Below are 17400 nucleotides of genomic sequence, written 5' to 3'. Positions count from 1 at the left end.
ATTTTGAGCACTGACACGAGCTGTAGGAACCTCCCTGAGACATCCTCAGCCACAGCCCACGTATTTGTGGGCTCCAAGAGCCTGGAAACCTGTCGTGGAGCAGCTGTGGCACGGGCTTGGGCAGGCAGCGTGGTGGGGAGGGGAGGAGCAGGCAGGACTAGATGAGGTCCTGCAAGAAGGGTTTGCAAGGATGCTCAGAGATTTAGAAAAAAGTCTTTTTTGGGGGTCAAAATAGGACCTCAGAGTGGAAAGGGAAAGCAGAGCTTCTTTTTGCTGGTGGCACCCCAGCAAGGAGGGTGGGCAGCCCGGTTTTTGGGGACACAAAGGAGGTGGGACCTGCTCATGGGTGGGAATCCAGTTCCTGCCCAGGACTGAGGACCCCTTGCTTGGTCCCAGCTTGCCGCAGCTCACAAAGCATCAAATTATGTCTCAGGTGTGAATTTTCGTGGCGTAACGCTCTGTTCTCCCCGAATCCCGCAGGAACAGTACGAATTCTGCTACAAGGTGGTGCAGGAATATATCGACGCCTTCTCAGACTACGCCAACTTCAAGTGAAGAAAGGAAAAAAACAAACAAACAAAAAAAACCCCAACCCCACAACAAAATCCACGCCCTGAAACAAATGACAGAAGAGTTGCCTTCTTTAATATTTTGTAATATTCTGTTTGTTAATATACCCCCCCGAAAAAAATATGTGTATATATCTTAACTGTTTTAGAGGTTGGTACCATAAGCTTCATATTAGCTGGAGATTTTATATGTAGCAAAGTGTTAGTGCAGATACTGTTGGCTCCTTTTTTTCCAATGTTTTATTGGGGAATTAAATAGCGTGATGTTTGGATTAATATTGTCATACCATCTCTCTTCTGGAGAGTTGATACAGGCTGTTATTTTGTTTGTAAATCTTTTTTTTTTTTTTTCTTGAGGGAGTAAAGCCTTTTTTTTTTTTTTTTAAAAAAGAAGAAAAAGATATCCTAGATCGCATCTGAAAAAAAAAAAAAAAAATCCAACAAACCCACAACCCCACAAGCACAAGCTTTTCCGAACCGGCAGGGAAATGGTTTCACATTTTTCTGCTGGTCAGCTCTTTAAAAAAAAAAAAAAAAAAAAAAAGGAGAGAAAAAAAAAAAGCTTATTCTGTGTGTGTGTATATATATAAATATCCTAATTTTTGTATCAAAAGCAAAAAAAGTTTCCTCCTTCAGGGTCAGGCCACCACGTGCTGCAGGTTTGGAAACCGTCACGACCATAGCAGCGACCGTTGGGATTTCAACCCCCAAAAAAAACCCCAAACCCAACCCAGAAAAACAACAGGGTTTTTGCTCCCTGAAGGAAACGCCCGTGTGGTGGTGCCGGATTTTGGACCTGCCGCAGGGTCTGGGGTTACCTCCACGGCCGCTCGATGGGTCCCAGTAGCGAGGGGTGCTGCCCCGTGGGGTCCGGGGGCTCCGGCTGGAGAAGAAAGCGGCTCCAGGTGGTCCCAGCTCCCTGTTCTCACCCGTTTTTGTCTCTCCCCAAGCTCCACCTGGACCCTTCTCTCCTCCTGGTCTGCAGCAGCAGCAAAGGAGAAATTCTGGAGCCATCTCAAATACATCGGCCTGGCTGGGGCTCTGTCCGGTATCCCCCAGCACCCGCTGTGTCCTTGTGCCCAGCGTCCTCATTCCCCTGCTCTCAAATGAAGCCGTGAGAGCAACCTCCACCCAACCCACCAGAAGGGCTTTGGAGCAACCCAGATCTTGGCTTCTGATGGTCCAGAGAACAGACCATCTGGGGAAATTCTGCTGTTTCAGAGAACGGGTTCATTTTCTTTTCTTTTCTCCTCTGTACCCTCGGTGCTCCTTGAAAGTGTGACTGAAAGCCAGGGAGAGGAGCCCTGTGTCCCAGAGGAGACAACCAGGCTTTCTCCAGCCATAGCAGCAGGGAGAAAGGACCTCTGGGCACACGGCACACACACGTTTGCTGACGCACAACCTGCTGCAGGTTCTTGCTACCATCCTTGGACCAGGGGACCTCCATCCCTAATGCTGGAGGAGATTTCCGATGATTTCTCCTAGCATCCCAAGAGCTGCTAAGATCTGTCCGTGGACACGTTCGAAACTCGGCTGGTTGCTCCAAGCAGCCTGATCTAACTTTGGCGTCGGTTCTGCTCCCTGGTTGGGCTGGAGACCTGGGGGGGGGTGGTCCCTGCCACCAAGGTTTCTGTTTCTGCTTCTCAGGAGGGTTGTGCATGGTCCTGAACCTGGGAAGTGTAAGAGCAGAGCTTGAACAACATGCCCGCCAGTGGGGCGAGGGGGTCTGAAATTAAATGTCATCAAGGTGACTTCTTGCTCTTGGCTGGATGAGGCTCCACCAAAACAGCTGCAGATGCAAATCACACAACCCCAGACTGGTTTGGGTGGGAAGGGACCTCACAGCCCATCCAGTTCCACCCCCCTGCCATGGGCAGGGACACCCTCCACTAGCCCAGGTTGCCCAAAGCCCCATCCAACCTGGCCTTGAACACTGCCAGGGAGCCAGGGGCAGCCACAGCTTCTCTGGGCAACCTGGGCCAGGGCCTCAGCACCCTCACAGGGAAGGATTTCTGCCTCACATCTCATCTCCATCTGCCCTCCTGCAGTTTAAAACCTGAAGAAGGTCTCCAGATGGTCACTGCCAAAGCATTCCCAGGTTGTTAAAGCTGAGGGAGACCCTTCTCCAGCCTGAGGGACGTTCTTGCCGCCCTCCAGACAAGTTTAGGGGTTTTTCCTCTTGGTTTTTTTTTTTCGTCAGAGGCTCCGTCACGGAGAGGAATTTGGGTTATCGCAGCAGGAGGCAAAAATACAACCGCTGATTTTTATCGTTCCCCTCCCAGAAGAAGTGAAAGACAAGGAAACCCTAACGCTGGCGATGGGCCACGGCGCAAGGAGAGGCCCGAGGGTCAAGAAAAGTCCTGAGGACCCGGGGTGCAGCACTTCTATATTAAAACAATAGGTTAATACGCTGATTTTAATCGGGTTTTTGCTATAAAGAGGTGCCTGATGAAATAACCTGCTGTGCCGCTCCTGCCGTCGGCAGCACCGTACCCCGGTTTACTGGGGGACCTCCGTTCCCCCACTGGGAGAACTGGGTTCAGAGCGGAGGTTTCACCCCAAGGATCTGGCTGGGCACCCCGGGCGGTGACCGGGAGCACGGGGCGGGGGGGGAGTGGGGGGTGGCAGGGCTGGGGGATGGGGATGTCCCTGCCCCGCCACGGGAAGACTTGGGGGGACGTGGGGTGAAACCTCGGAAATCGTGGGAAAAGCCACCCCCGAGTCGGGGTATCCGAGGGATTTCCTGGGGCTCGGCAGGGACGCACAGGCAAGGGGGACCCCACCCCTCCCCCAGCACCCCAAAACCACCCCCCAAAAATGACCTCGCTGCTGCAGGCATCCCTGCTCCATCACCTGGCACCCCAACGTCGTCACGTCGTTAATGAACTTCGACTCCTGAGGTTGGGGGGGGCGGGGGGGGCTTTCGGCCAAGGCCGTAAGTCACGCTTGGAAATCAATGTGCTGACCCCCAAAAAAACGGGGTCCCCTGGGCTGGGGCGGGGGGGGGGGGGGGGCCGTGCTCCCCCCGGGGACACAGAGCACCCCAAGTGCCTCCATCCCTTCTCCCGCCGGGCGCTGGCTGCTCCCCGGTGACATTACCGAGGTTTTTTTTCCCCTTTTTTCCTTTCTTCCCGGGATCGCTGCAGGGACGGAGGAATTTCGGGGTCTGGGGAGCCGCCCTGACATTTTGCCGCAGCATCTGCCGTGGCCCCGTCCCACCGCCGCGTCCGACTGCAAATAGCAGAGACGGGAGCAGCTGCCGGAGATAATCCGGGGCCAAATCCTGCCTAAATCCCCCGCCATCCCCCGAGCCGGGGGCTGAGGGCCGCGGGGCCGTTGCCAGCATCCGACCCCGATTTTGGGGGTGATGAACCTGAAATGGGGGAGAACTGGTGAAACCGGGGCTGGGGCTGGGTGGGGAAACTGAGGCACGGACAAGCTGCTCCCCACTCTTCACCAAGAGCATCCCCGGGGGGGCTGCGAAGCGGGGTGTCCACGGGGCTGGGGACTGTCTGGGCTGGATCCGGCCTTTGCCCGGCCGCCGGGAGCCGCGTCGGGAAAGGAGCCCATTGCCGGGGGGTCCCCGGCCCCCCACGTTCCCCAGCCCGGGGTCACAAGCCAGAGCGGGGTCAGCGGGACAGACAGACACCCCCCCCCCAAAAAAAAAAAAAAAAAGAAAAAAAAGGTGTCAGGGTGCTATCCAAGGGGAGCTGGGGGGAAGGAGGCGACGGGCGCTGGCGCGGGGAGGCCGACGCCATCGGCGAGGTCACGGTCCCCCGTGGGAGCGGCGGCGGGGCCGACGTCACTGTCGCCCAGCCCTACAAATAGCGGTGCCCAGCCCGGCCCCACCACCGCTCCGGCCAGCCACCGCCACCCGCCCGGCCAGGTGAGGCTGCCCCACGGCGGGGTGCTGGGTGGGGGGGTGGGGGGTGCTGGCGGCACGCGGGGACCCTGGGTGGGTGGTCCCGCTCGCCCCAAGTCAGACCCTCAGGGCCCCCCCGGGGATCTGTCTGTGCTGGACCCAAACTCCGGCAGCACCCTTGGATGCTCAGCCCCTCCATATCTCCATCCTCACCCCACCCCAAAGAGCACCCATGGGTGCTCATAGCCTCCTGCACCTCCACCCACAAACCAGCCCCATGGGTGCTCACACCCTCTGCATCCCCATCCCCAAACTCACCCCAAGGAGCACCCATGGGTGCTCATCCCCCCTGGCATCTCCATCCCCAAACCCAAATGGGACCCTGGGGTGCTCATCTTTGCTGGACCCAAAGCACTCCAAGCAGCACCCCTGGGTGCCTGTCCTCTCCAGCATCTGCACCCCCACACCAGCACCAAGCAGCACCCATGGGTGCTCATCCCCTCCTCCACCTCCACCCTGGGGTGCTCATCTTCTCTGCCCCCAAACCACCCTGAGCAGCACCCATGGGTGCTCATCCCTCTGGCCCCTCCACCCCCAGCACCCCCCGGGGTGGGTGGGTGGGGCAGCGGGATGGGTGCGGGTGGGACAGGGACCCCCCTGTGCCCGCAGCCCCCCCGCCATGGCACCCCGCGGGTCCCTGCTGCTGCTGGCGCTGCTGCTGCTGGCCGCCGCCGTCCCCCCGTGTCCGGGGCAGCACTGGTCCCACGGCTGGTACCCGGGGGGCAAGCGGGACCTTGGGCCCCCCCCGGCCCCGCAGGTAGGGCCCGCGCCCCCCCGGGTGACACCCCATCCCCGGGTGACACCCCATTCCCGAGTGACACCCCCCTCGGGATGTTCTGCCCCCACCCCCGGGGTGCTGCCCACCCGGGTCGTGTCCCCCTGCCCTGGGGTTACCCTGGGTGACCCCCCCGGAATTATCCCCCCCCCGCGTTACCCCCCCCGCATTATGCCCCCCCGGGTTATCCCCCCCCGTGGTTATCTCTCCCACAGAGTCACCCGCGGATTTATACGCCCCCCCCCTTATACCCCCCGGGCTCTCCCCCCCCCAGATGCCCCCCCGAGATTATCTCCCCCACAGAGTCACCCCCCGGATTTACACCCGCGGGTTCCCCCCCCACGTTATCCTCCATGGATTATCCCCCCGCGATTATCCCCCCTCGCGAGTTACCCCCCACGGATTTATACCCCCAGATTATCCCCCCCGTGTTTCCCTTCCCACATGACCCCCACGGATTACCCCCCCTCATTAACCACCTCCTCCCACGGGTTTATTTCCCCCCCACGAGGCTGTGCGTGTCCGCGTGTCCGTGTGTGTGTCCGTCCCCACGCGGGTTGCCCCCCCCACGGCAGCCGCTGTCCCACAGGTCTCGGCCCCGCTCTGGCGCTGCCGCCCCCCCCCGTGTCCCCCGCGGCGGGAGGAACCGCTGCTGGTGAGTGGGGACGGGGACACGGGGGGACACGGGGGGGGCACCGGGGAGTGGGGGAGCCGGTACCGGCACGGACCCCACCGACCCCTACCCCGCTCCCGCAGGGGGCTGCGCTGCGCCGACGGTGAGCGGCACCCACCGACCTCACGCGGGACCGACCGACCCCACGCGGGACCGATCCGGGACCGAGCGGCCGGTCCCCGCGGGCAATAAAGGGGCTCGGGGCGGACTCTGTCCTGAGTGGTGGCGGCTGCGGGGGTGACCCGTGGAGGGGGTGTCCCGCGTGGATGTGTGCTGTGTGGTGGCGTGTCCCGTGGGGGATGCAAGTGTCCGGGGGGGAGGGGGTTGGGGGGGTGACTGCGTCCCGCGGGGGAGGCTGTGTCCCCGGGGGTAGACTGTGTGCCGTGGGGCTGTGTGCCTTGGGGTGCGTGTCCCATGGAGAGAGCTGTGTGCCGCGGGGGGTCGGTGTCTCTTGGCGGGGGGGGGGGGGAGGGGCTGTTTCCCGTGGGGCTGTGACCCACGGAGGTGCTGTAGAGGAGCTGTGTCCCGGGGGGATGCTGTGTGCTGGCGGCGTGCCGTGTCCCGTGTGGTTTCCGTGTCCCGTGGGAGGATGCTGTATCCTGTGGGGAGATGCTGTATCGCGTGGGGTGCCGTGTCCCGTGAGCTTACCGTGTCCCGCGGGGGGATGCTGTGTCCCATGGGGAGTTACCGTGTCCCGCGGGATAACCGTGTCCCGTGGGGGGGGGTACGGTGTCCCGCGTGGGTCCCGCACTACATTTCCCGTCAGGCCCCGCGCCGCGCTCCCTTTCCCATGGTGCCTCGCGGGCGGGGCGGCCTGGGTACGTCACGTCCGGTCCCGCGGGCCGCCCCGCCATGCTGCCGGCGCTGAGGCGCTGCTGCCCGGGGCCGCTCCTGGGGGCCGCGCTGGGCCCCGCCGCCCGCCCGGGACCCGCACCCGGCCCTGCACCCGCCTGGGGGCCGCGGCTGGTCCCGGTGCGGGGCCGCAAGACGCGGCATGACCCCCCCGCCAAGTCCAAGGCGTCGCGGCTGAAGGTGCCGCCGCCCGTCGACCCTGAGGAGCTGCTGGTGGTCATGGAGCGGTACCGGCAGCACCGGCTGGTCCTCGGCGCCCTCCGGTACCCGCCCGGGGACTGGGACTGTGGGGTGATGTGGGCGGAGGGAGCGTTATGAGGCCGCGTCTGGGGCCGCTGTGGGGCAGGGAGCTGGGTGTGGGGCAGGGGGGTGTTGGGGGGCTGGTTGTAGCTCTGGGTATGGGGCAGGGGGGTGTTGGGGGGCTGGCTGTGGCTCTGGGTATGGGGCTGGGGGCTGGGTATGGGGCTGGGGGGTTGATGTGCAGGGAAGGGTTGGGCTTGGGTCTGCTGTGGTGCAGAGATGGGTTGAGGGGCTGGCTGTGGAGCAAGGGGTTGGTTGTGGGGCTGCTGTGGGGCAGAGGGCTGAGCATAGGGCTATGGGGCTGCTGTAGAGCAGGGGAGAGTTGGGGGGCTGGCTGCGGGGCAGGGGAGAGTAGGGGGGCTGGGGCTGCTTTGGAGCAGGGGTGGATAGACCGCAGGTTTGTGTGGGGCAGGGTGGTGGGGCTGGGTCTGCTGGGGGGCAGGTTTGGGAGCCCCCCTCGGGCGACCAGCCCCGGGCAGGAGCTCAGCAGCCTCCCCTCCTGGCAGGGCCGAGTTCAGGGCCGAGGTGACACAGAAGAAGCGGGAGGCACTGCTGTCCCAGGAGGACTCGGCGGAGCTGATGGAGGAACACCGGCGCCTGATGGCCTGGAACGAGGCGGAGAATGCCCGGCAGCGGGCACGCAGGTCAGCCTGGCCCCGCGCGAAGCCGGGGCTTTGAGTTTTGCTCATGCAGAACTAAATTCAACACCCGGGGCAGTTAGTCAGGCTTAATTTTTACAAAGACACTTGACCTAAATTTTGACCTTTTTTAAATAAATCCACGTACACAGTGGTCATGTTTCCAGTGCCTCGCACTGCTGAGGGGTAAGTTGCCGAGCTCAGAATAACCTCCCGCTCTCCTGTGGAAGTGGGTGTCACCCGAAGGATAAGTTTCTCCGCATTCCCTCACGTGTTGCTCCCAGGGAGCCATCCTCTGGTCAGGCACGGGAAGTGTGTCTATGCTTCCAAGAAAATCAGCATCTGCTGAACCTTCAAAGTGGGAGAAGGTTGAAGGGAAAACCCTGTCTGTCCAGGTCCTGCCGGAAGAATCTCGTGCTCCGACCTGGAGCTCCCAAATGGAGCCAGACCCTGCTAGGTCTCGGATCCGCAGCATGTGCATCGGTGCCAGTCCGTTTGAAAGCTTTTGCGTTAAGGCTTTGCATTAATTTTTCTCTCACAGGAGAAGGGGAATTCTCTTCGTCCCCACGCTGGGGACAACACGGGCTCTCTTCCCCGGTGCGGCTGCTCTGCTCCTTCCCTTTTTGTGCTGGCTGTGCTCAGACTTGGGGGCTTTGCACCCCGAGGGATCAGTGTGTGTCACCAAGTGCCACCAGCGTGAGCATTCACCAAAGCCTTGTTGTTTTGTTTTCCTTTCCGTACGGCAGAGAGGAAAGAATTAGGAAAGAAGAGGAAGAACGGAAGAGGCAGAAGTTACAGGCTGCGGAGAGCAAGGCCAGGATAATGGAGGCTTTCCTGAAGGAGAAGGAGAAGGAAGTTCTCCAGCTGCAGGTAAGAGCAGCTGGTGCCTGCTGGGGAGAACGCTGCCAGCAGTCCCTGTGGGGGATTTGATGGCAGCCCGTGGGAACCATGTGGAAGCCATCGGCTTATTTTCCAGAGATTTTTATGTTGGTAGCTGGGAACGCAAATGTTAGCGCCTTCCAGGAGTGTTGACAGCGTGTGGATGGGATAGAGGTTAAGTGAGAAACCAGAGGGTGGAATAATCCTGAGTGAGAGAATAAAGGTTTCCTCGTTCTGGGCTCGGCTCCTGCTGAGGTCCTGGCGATGCTGGTGGCACCTCAGGGTCTCTCGGAGCTCGTGTGCTGCCTGTAGTGACTTGTCCACTGGCGCGCAGTAAGAACCGGTACTTGTCCTTTGCTCAGGAGGAAGCCAAAACCTTCATCACCCTCGAGAACCTGGACGCACGGATTGAGGAGTGCCTGGACAACCCTCGCAACTACAACTTCGCCATTGACAAGGACGGGCGGATTGTCAAACGGACAGTGTTGTCCTAGCGCTCCCTGGCCTGGGACGGGGGGTGCTGGGCTGGTTTCTGTCCGGAGGCTCTGTTTATGAGCCGATTTCTTCCTTTTAATGTATAAATCGACCACAGAATTGTTGGAGAAAGCCTGCGGGTCTGGCTGTGGTTCTTCTGAAGGGTTAACGCCTGTGGGAAGGAGGGTGAGGGAGAAACTTGGGCTTGCAACAAGCAGCAGAGGCACCAGCAGCCTGTATCAGCCCTGCGAGGCGGCCAAGAATCTGCCTGAGGAGCTGCTGGCGTTCGTATTCCCGTCGCTCTGACGCTCTGTGATTCCACCTCCCACGTGTTTGGATCCCTCCAGCTTTTCACGCGAAGCGTGTTGAGAGGGGGAAGAGCAAATCCCGGCTCTGAGCTCCCCGGTGTGGCCCCCGGCACTGTTTGCATGTCAGCCCCTCGAGAGATGCTTCGTGAAAGAAAACGAGGTGGGAATGGGTTTGTAGGAAACACTGACCCCACGCTGCTGCTGCTTGTTGGGGGAAAGAATGAACTGATTCTCTGTTTCCTTTAAACCTGCCTTTGCACATCTCTTAGTGTGGCTAAATGAGAAAATTGTGCAGGGCACATCTAAATGATACCGGCTTTTATGTGTCTCCTTTTCTCTTCCCCCGTCAGCCTTATTTTACTCCTCACCTGGGGCTGAAGTTGTAGGTAATACTGTAATTACTCCGGGTCCTCTTTGGCAGTTCTGGCTTACTGTGGTCTTGCAGAGCTCCACTCCCAGCTTTCCCCCAAAACTGCTGGGTTTTGGCTGCCCCACACCCGGCTGGAGTTTGCTGCGGTTCGGGCAGAGCCCGAGCAGCCTGACCGTGCTCGGATAAAACACCAGCTGCAGGAATTGACCTTAAATCTTTGGTTTTTATCTACGCTTGCCTAAAAATAGTGTTTTTGCTCCTGCCACCCTCCTAAGTCTGCACCTAAACCAGGCAAGCACACAAAAAACACAAGACTTTTTTTTTTTGTCTGTACAAGTTTTATTTCTAATTAAGCACATCACTTAAATCTGAGTCACAGACCTTGGATCTGTTCTCGCCTTGATGCGGGGCTGGTACGGCTCGGTAGATAAGGGATCCTGCCGGTCCTCTCCCGGGTGGTCTATGCAATCAGCATTTCTTGGTCGCAGGATGAGTCAACCGCGCAGCCCTCTGCGCAGGGAGAGAGAGGGGAGAGCGCTGTGTGAAATGAGATGGCACAAACCAGCCCCCAGAGCTCCCCCCGTCCCGCGCCGGCGCTGGTTTTTAATAATGTGGGGCGAGATGGTGTTCACTTCACGCCCCGTAGCTCCCCAGGGCTTGTGGCAGGATCTCTGGTAGCGTCTGACTCGGGGAGGAGGTTGGGATTTTTGGAAAACCATAATGAGCGGAGGAGGGGGTGCAGGCTGCCGTGCACCACAGGCCTTCTGCCCTGCCGCTCGTTCGGCCCCTGAAATTTGCTGTCTGCCTTTTCTCTTCCCCAAAACCCAACCGTCTGTTACCTTCCCTGGCATCAGGATCAACTCTGCCCTGAGCGGGGTGGCCCTGGCTGCCGGGGAGATGGATGGACAGACAGATGGACAGGACAAAGACGATCCCTTGGGCAATGTCCCCTCTCCCACTTCTATACAGTGTGTGAGGACCCCTGTGGCGAGAGCCCCTGCAGGGACGCGGCCCCAGCGCTGCCCTCACCGCTGCTGCAGCAGATGCCGGGGGCGGCACAGCTCCCTCCGCTCCCGCCGCAGGGTTTGCGTCCCGATTCGCAGGGTGTCGGCAAGAAGTTTTCCTCCTGGCACCGCAGGGTTTCAGAGGTGCCGACGTAGCAGCCCAGCTCTTCTCCGCAGCAGATGTTGGGACCGAAGCAGTGGCCTTTGTTCCTGGGACCGCAGGGCAGGCACTGCTCGGGGAAGGAAGAGGGGGGGAGAGTTATTGGGGAAAGCACCTGGGGTCGGGTCAAGCCTTTCCCCTGGTCCTTTCCTCCTTCCCGCTGCCATCTTGCCCGTGGGAGCGCTGGGGAGGGTGGGCAGAAGGAGAGGAGGAGGTCAGGAGGGCTCCAGCCTGCTGGGACGTACCTTCCTGATGTCCAGCGCGGCGCGTTTGCCCCCGATGGGGCAGTTCTGGATGTAGCAAGCGGAGGAGAGAGCCAGGAGCCCCAGGAGGCAGACGGCGAGTGCCTTGCAGGGCATGGCTGCAGCGTCGGGAAGCTTTTTCGGCTTTTCATCCCAGAGAGCGGTCACGTATATATATGGTGCTGGCTCCTGCTTACACATGCCGGCACCAGCGTCACCCATTTCCCTTAAAAACCACAAGGCATTGCTTCCCACACCAAAGGGCGCTGCTAATAGCTGGAGGTCGAGGACGTGAGGTCAAGGCCAAGGTGTTGGTTTTCTCCTCGGTGATGACTCCCATCACAGCAGAGGAAACGTGCAGAGGCTGAGGATGCTGTTTGGGGCTTGGGTCCCTTCTCTGCCAACCCCTTCGGGCTGCTGAGCTGCGGCTTGTCACTCCGTGTCCCCTTCGGGCCCCGCTGCCGTGGGTTGGGAAGGGACCGCCGTAGCCAGGTGGGATGCTTCCACCCAGGAGTGGGGCGAGCAGGGGCTTTGTGTGTTCCTTGGCTTCGAATCCCTTCTGGGGGGGGCAGGAACCAAACCCGTATCCTCCTCCAGGAGCATCTGGGGTGGGAAAGGCGGTGTTGGTCCTTCCCACCTATCTCTGCCTGGCCTTTGGGGGAAGCTCAGCACTGGGCTTGTCCTGCTCTGGGGTGGCAGTGACACCGGCCCAGTCCTGCCTGCTTTCACCTCACAGCACCCAGGCAGCCTGAAAACATCAACCCTCATCGGCAAAGGCCTGAAAACACAAATTCCCCCCTGCCGTTGCTTCTGCCCAGCGCTGAGCCTGGGGCTGGAGCGTGATGCCCTGGACACCATCAACAGGGAAGGAAGGACCCCCCCAGAGAAACAGCACCGAGAGCAGGGCCAAGGGCTGGTGCCATCATGCGGGGTTCTGCTCACCCCGACCCATCGCCTTCGTTACCGCAATTAAGAGCTTCCTGGCTTGAATAAATTCCTCTGCTATGAATGAGTCTTACGTCTGTCGAGACCGTTACCCCGGTCCCTCCCCACGCCTGCTTAATTGGGAATTAGGCAGCGCGGAGCCCAGGAGCCGTGACCTCTCCTCGGCCCCTCCGGCTCGCTTCGCAATCAGCCACTTAGCCCGGCCGGCGGCGGGGGCAGCCAGGTCCTCGTCACCGGCCCGGGGTCAGGCAGCCGGCGAGTCCTGGTCCCTGGGGACCAGCCGGGGTCCGTGTTAATGGGTTGGAAATGGGGCTCAGCGTCTGCCGTGTGACATCCGAACGGCTCAGCCCCGGCTGCCGCCCTGCTGTGGCATGGCAGAGGGGAAAAACATCCGGGAGCCTCTACGGCCGGTCTGGGGGTGCCTGGACCCCTGTGGGTGGGGTTGGGATGCACCTTGGGGAGACAAGTGTGAAAAACCCCTCCAATTATCAGCTCCTGGTGGTTTTTGGGACCATGACACCCCGACGCTGAGGCTCCCGTCAGCCTGGAGCATCATCCCCACTCAGTGATGCCTCCCCTGATGCTGCAGGAGACGTTGGGGTTCGCATCCTGCATCCTGGGACAGGCTGAGTGCCAGGGCTGAGCTTAACAGCTCCATTTCTTCATCCCACGGGCGTCCAGCTCAGGGTCACCCATCCCCATTGGCACTGCCGCTCTCCCAATGATTTTGGGGTGACTTCAGGTCCCCCCCATCTCCCCGGGGCTGGGAGATGATTCTCATTGCAGGGACCGGGCACCGGGTTAATCCTGCACCCCCTCTGGGGTGCGGGGAGCTGACGTGGGCAGGATGGGTCCCGCTGGCGTGAGGGAGCTCCACCTCCCCGGAGGTGCCACCTCCCCCGGGGACATTATAAAGGACGAGCTGTCCCCCCACACTGCGGCCAGATCCCAGCCCAGAGAGACCCAGAGCAGGGACCCTGCCAGGGTAAGAGAGCTGGGGAGCGGGGTAGGGAAAAGGGTTGGGGTAACGGTCCCCCAAATTTGGGGGGGGTGATGGTGGAATAACTGGGGGCTGATCCTGCCCATGGGTGTCTGGTGAGGACTGGTTCGTGAGCGATGGTGGGGAAGGTGACACCAACCCTGGGGGGGTTGTATGAAGCTGGGAACCCAAACCTTTCTGCTCTTGGGGTTTTTTTGGGTGGTTTTCCTTACTTTTTATCATTTTTAATAGATGTGGCTTGAAGCTGCCTGTTGTGCTCGTTCCTGAAGGCAACGGGGCCCCAAATCTGCCCCAAAGAGGGGTCTTGGCCAAGAGGTAACATGATGGTGGCACATCCCAGCCGACCCCTGTCTCCTGGGGGGTGCTGTGGGAGGCTCAGCACCCATGGGTGCTGCCAGGGCAGGTCTCGATGGCCAGATCCCCAAAGCCAGCTCTGCCTGAGCTGCTTTCCCTCAGCGCTGTAAGGATGGGGCCAAATCCTGCATCCAGCCCAGCAAAACTGCTGTGGGTGGGAGCTGAACTGTATGGGGCTGGATGGGGATTTTTTTTTGGGGGGGGGGGGCAGTGTAAGACCCACCAACCTCCAATCCTCCCCACCCTGAGCCCTGGATGGGTCCCCCGGAGCCCCCCCGTGACCCGTCCCTAGCACCCCAGACAAAGCCACCACAGTGCACGAGGACGTTTATTGAGTCTCCTATTTACAAAGCTGGGATGGGGGGATCGGTGACGGTGGGGGGGACGCCCGACGCCCTGGCTCAGAGGAGGGGGTGCTTGCCCTGCTGCTGCTGCTGCCGGTTCGCCAAGTGCATCAGCTTGAGGAGCAGATCTCCGGCCGAGCCGTCCAGCACTGTCAGGTTCTTCTCCGCCGCCTCCTGAGCCCCATCGCCGCCTTCGTCCAGGCAGCCAGCGTCCATCGCACAGGTTTCTTCAACAGAAAGCAAAACGGCGGGACGGGTTATTTAGAACCGCGAGTGTTTTATTTTCGGGTGGGGAAGAGGTTGGTGGCAGGCGGCGCTGCCCACGCAGCTCATGCTCCAGCTCTGTCCCTCCCGTGAACCAGGAGTGGGGCTGGCCGGGCTTCTCCCAGCACATCGGGGAGGTTGCGTCTGCCTGGCCGGGAAATATCTCACGGTTTGTGGCTCGGGAAGGAGCTCTGAGCCCAATCCTGATCACGGAATCACAGAACGGCTTGGGTGGGAAGGGACCTCTAAAGGCCACCTAGTCCAACCCCCCCCCCCCCCCCCCATAGTGAGCAGGGACATCTTCAGCCAGCCCAGGCTGCTCAGAGCCTTCTCCAACCTGACCCTGAAGGTTTGGGCATCTACCACCTCTCTGGGCAACCTGCTCCAGTGCCTCACCACTCTCGGTGTAAAAAATTTCTGCCTTATATCTCGTCTGAGTCTGACTATGCCAAAATTATCCCCAAATGGGGACAACACTGCTGCTGCTCCGTGCCTCAGTTTCCCCTTTGGGAGGTGAGGTCTAACAGGAGGACCGACCCGTGCCATCGCCTCCCCGCCACGGTCCCAAGCCACCCCAAACTCTCCTCTCCGGATCCCCATCCCGCCGACCCCAACCCACCCCCCCAACATTACCGGCGGTGCAGCAGATGCCGGGCGCGGCGCAGCGGCCTCCGGAGCCACAGGGCTGCCCGCCGGCCTGGCACGGTGAAGGCAGGTAGTCTTCCTCGGCGCAGCGCCGCGTCTCCGCCGTGCCCAGGTAACAGCCCAGCTCTGCGCCGCAGCAGATGCCGGGGCCGAAGCAGTTGCCTCTGTTCCCGGGGCCGCAGGGCATGCACTGGGAGGGGGGAAGGAGCTGCTTGAGTCCCTTGTGTCTCCCAAAAAAAAAAAGGGGGTACATGCTGCTTGCACCCCCTTGTATTCAAAAGCACCCACCCCCCCACACACACACACCCACTTGTCCAGCCCTCGGGGTGCCACGCCGGCACGGGGTGACCTGGCTTGTCCCCGTCTCCAGCAGCGTGGCCTCCTGCTGCGGCGCTGGCCCCGCTTTGGGGGGGTCCCTGCTGCCCCCCCCCCCCGTGTCCTCCCTGTCTCTGCTTCGTGGGGGGGTGCCCTGCGCCCCCATCACGACGCTTGGCTGTGGCCGAGCCCCATCCCCTCCTTGAGGTGACAACATCATTTGGGGGGGGGGATGTCACTCCTTCCTCCACCACTGCCCCACCACATGCCCTTGGGCATGTCCCCCAGCCCTCCCAAAAAAACTGGGGTGCACCGTGCTGCTCAGGGGAGCGTGGCACAGCCAAGGGTGCCCACAGGTGACGAGGAGCCTCTGCGCCCCACGGAGCTGCTCCATCCCCCCCAAAAAAGCCCCATCCCGTCCCCCCCACGCCCCCACCCCGTTGCGTACCTGCCGGAGGGCTGTGTCGCCCAGGGCCCGCTTGCCGCCCCGGGGACAGTTCTGGATGTAGCAGGCGGAGGACAAGGCGAGGAGGCAGAGGAAGGAGAGGGGCAGCGAAGGCTCTGCCATGGCGGAGGGGGGCTGCAGCCGGGCCAGGGGAAGCCGGACGCCCTGCTGCTCGCTGTGCATCTGCACCCGTGCTGCGCCGGCCGCTATTTATGCTGCTGTTGCCCCTTCCCGGGGGAGGAGGAAAAGGAGGAGGAAGAAGAAGAGGGCTGGGTTGGTTTTTTTTTTGTTGGGTTGTTTTTTTTTTCCCCTATCTTTTTTTTTTTTCCCAAATCACATCCAAGCGAATCTGTAATTTAGGTGACTCAGTGCAGGAGCGCAAGTGGCAGCGCTCGGAGCTGGTGATTCCTCCCCCCCCCCTCCCCGAGCCGTGGCTGCTCCGAGGGGCACCCCAGGGACAGCCAGTGCACGGGGAGGGGTGCTGGGGGGGGTTGGGGATGGGGTGCTCCTTCAGAAGGTGCTGGCCGGGGAGGGATGCAGGTTTGGGAGGGATGCTCAGTCAGAAGATGCTGGTTCAGAGAGGGTCATTGGTTTGGGAGGGATCCTGGTTTGGAGGCGGCTGTTCTGGGGAGAGGTGCTGCTCTGGGAGGGACGGGTGTTTTGGTAGGGGTGCTGGTTTGGGAGGGAAGCTGGTCTGGGAGGGGTGCTGGTTTGGGGAGGGGTGCTGGTTTGGGGAGAGGTGCTCGTTGAGAAGCTGCGGGTTTGGGGAGCGTTGTCGGTTTGGAGGCTGCTGGTCTGGGAGGGCCGCCGGGTTCAGAGGGATGCTGGTTGGAATGGCGCTGGTCTGGGGGGGCTGCTGGAGGGAAGGGTGGGGGGAGAACGCTGGGGTGCACAGAGACACACCTAAACCAAGGGGCTCGGCTGCAGCGCTGGACCGCAGAGCACTGGGGTGCAGAGCAGGACCCTGCCAAAACCCGGGCCCGAAGGGACGTGTCATTGTCACCCACAGCTCACCCACCTCTTCCCCTCCAAGAAACAAGAAGGCGGAGACGCTAACGGCAGAGGGAGAGAGGAGAAGAAAAATGCACCTTTGGGGCTGGCACCCACCCTCCTGTTGGCACCCAGCGGGTCCCACCTGCTCTGAGACCTGGCACACTCGTGTCACCGATGGGCTGTCGGAAACGTTGGTACGGGGCAGAAGGCAGCAAAAACTCCCTCCCCGCACCATCCGGCCGTGAACGTCCCTGCCAGGCCCAGAGCCCCTTTCCAGCAATGCCGAGGGCAACCTCGGCCACATGAAAGTCATGAGCAGAGGGCAATCAGGCGCCTAATGAGCATCTGCCCCCTCCTCCCCAAGCGTTGGGGCTGGCTCGCGGCAGTTAGGAGGGGCTCCTTTGGGGGTGCTGGGAGGGGGTCGGCAATGGGGGTGTTGCCACCGGCCGTGGTCCAGCCTCTGGGGTGGTTTCCTGCCCTGAACTGAATCTTCATCAAAGATGGGGAATGGAAGAAGAGGCAGCTCTGGGGAGACCTTAGAGCCCCTTCCAGTCCCTACAGGGGCTCCAGGAAAGCTGGAGAGGGGCTGGTGACAAGGGCAGGGAGTGACAGGCCAAGGGGAATGGCCTGAAGCTGCAGGAGGGCAGATGGAGATGAGATGTGAGGCAGAAATCCTTCCCTGTGAGGGTGCTGAGGCCCTGGCCCAGGTTGCCCAGAGAAGCTGTGGCTGCCCCTGGCTCCCTGGCAGTGTTCAAGGCCAGGTTGGATGGGGCTTTGGGCAACCTGGGCTGGTGGAGGGTGTCCCTGCCCATGGCAGGGGGTGGGACTGGATGGGCTGTGAGGTCCCTTCCAACCCAAACCAGCCTGGGGTTCTGTGAATTGAGGCAGAGAACCATAAAAATCAGCCTGGGGATCATTTGGGGTGTCTG

General features: G+C 61.1%; 4 protein-coding genes across 11 annotated transcripts in view; 2 read left to right on the top strand and 2 right to left on the bottom strand.

The window, feature by feature from the left end:
* The window catches only part of PTPRA (protein tyrosine phosphatase receptor type A), a 126797-nt gene extending 125672 nt beyond the window's left edge, over nucleotides 1–1125 (top strand). For all 8 annotated transcript variants that reach the window (XM_054825578.1, XM_054825577.1, XM_054825582.1 and 5 more), the window contains one exon: nucleotides 481–1125. In XM_054825578.1, coding sequence (XP_054681553.1) covers nucleotides 481–555 — 75 coding nt within the window. In that variant the 3' untranslated portion in view covers nucleotides 556–1125. The remainder of the gene's footprint in view (nucleotides 1–480) is intronic.
* Nucleotides 1126–6764: 5639 nt separating this feature from the next.
* Nucleotides 6765–9217, top strand: MRPS26 (mitochondrial ribosomal protein S26). The gene is made up of 4 exons (XM_054825596.1): nucleotides 6765–7054; nucleotides 7598–7735; nucleotides 8476–8599; nucleotides 8971–9217. The coding sequence occupies exons 1-4, from the start codon at nucleotides 6792–6794 to the stop codon at nucleotides 9100–9102; spliced, it is 657 nt and encodes a 218-aa protein (XP_054681571.1). The 5' UTR covers nucleotides 6765–6791; the 3' UTR covers nucleotides 9103–9217.
* A 1003-nt stretch (nucleotides 9218–10220) lies between these two features.
* On the bottom strand, nucleotides 10221–11283 carry LOC129206450 (neurophysin 1-like). The gene is made up of 3 exons (XM_054825598.1): nucleotides 11170–11283; nucleotides 10790–10994; nucleotides 10221–10270 (listed from the first exon to the last, which is right to left on the bottom strand). The coding sequence occupies exons 1-3, from the start codon at nucleotides 11281–11283 to the stop codon at nucleotides 10221–10223; spliced, it is 369 nt and encodes a 122-aa protein (XP_054681573.1).
* A 2510-nt stretch (nucleotides 11284–13793) lies between these two features.
* LOC129206449 (vasotocin-neurophysin VT) lies at nucleotides 13794–15881 on the bottom strand. Its single transcript, XM_054825597.1, has 3 exons — nucleotides 15482–15881; nucleotides 14707–14908; nucleotides 13794–14036 (listed from the first exon to the last, which is right to left on the bottom strand). The coding sequence occupies exons 1-3, from the start codon at nucleotides 15659–15661 to the stop codon at nucleotides 13867–13869; spliced, it is 552 nt and encodes a 183-aa protein (XP_054681572.1). The 5' UTR covers nucleotides 15662–15881; the 3' UTR covers nucleotides 13794–13866.
* Between the last annotated feature and the right edge of the window lie 1519 nt (nucleotides 15882–17400).

Source organism: Grus americana, chromosome 4, assembly GCF_028858705.1.
Source record: "Grus americana isolate bGruAme1 chromosome 4, bGruAme1.mat, whole genome shotgun sequence".
Taxonomy (NCBI): domain Eukaryota; kingdom Metazoa; phylum Chordata; class Aves; order Gruiformes; family Gruidae; genus Grus; species Grus americana.
This window is presented reverse-complemented; position numbering and strand designations above follow the sequence as displayed.

What these genes read in the sequence shown, in the direction of transcription:
- MRPS26 (XM_054825596.1), top strand. Translation starts at nt 6,792, where the DNA reads ATGCTGCCGGCGCTGAGGCGCTGCTGCCCGGGGCCGCTCCTGGGGGCC. An exon ending in CTGGTCCTCGGCGCCCTCCG is followed by an intron (nt 7,055 to 7,597) that starts GTACCCGCCCGG and finishes CCCTCCTGGCAG; the next exon opens with GGCCGAGTTCAGGGCCGAGG. An exon ending in AGGAAGTTCTCCAGCTGCAG is followed by an intron (nt 8,600 to 8,970) that starts GTAAGAGCAGCT and finishes TCCTTTGCTCAG; the next exon opens with GAGGAAGCCAAAACCTTCAT.
- LOC129206449 (XM_054825597.1), bottom strand. Translation starts at nt 15,661, where the DNA reads ATGCACAGCGAGCAGCAGGGCGTCCGGCTTCCCCTGGCCCGGCTGCAG. An exon ending in GCGACACAGCCCTCCGGCAG is followed by an intron (nt 14,909 to 15,481) that starts GTACGCAACGGG and finishes CCCCCCTCCCAG; the next exon opens with TGCATGCCCTGCGGCCCCGG. An exon ending in CGGCATCTGCTGCACCGCCG is followed by an intron (nt 14,037 to 14,706) that starts GTAATGTTGGGG and finishes TTTCTGTTGAAG; the next exon opens with AAACCTGTGCGATGGACGCT.
- LOC129206450 (XM_054825598.1), bottom strand. Translation starts at nt 11,283, where the DNA reads ATGCCCTGCAAGGCACTCGCCGTCTGCCTCCTGGGGCTCCTGGCTCTC. An exon ending in CCGCGCTGGACATCAGGAAG is followed by an intron (nt 10,995 to 11,169) that starts GTACGTCCCAGC and finishes TTCCCCGAGCAG; the next exon opens with TGCCTGCCCTGCGGTCCCAG. An exon ending in CGGCATCTGCTGCAGCAGCG is followed by an intron (nt 10,271 to 10,789) that starts GTGAGGGCAGCG and finishes CTCCCTGCGCAG; the next exon opens with AGGGCTGCGCGGTTGACTCA.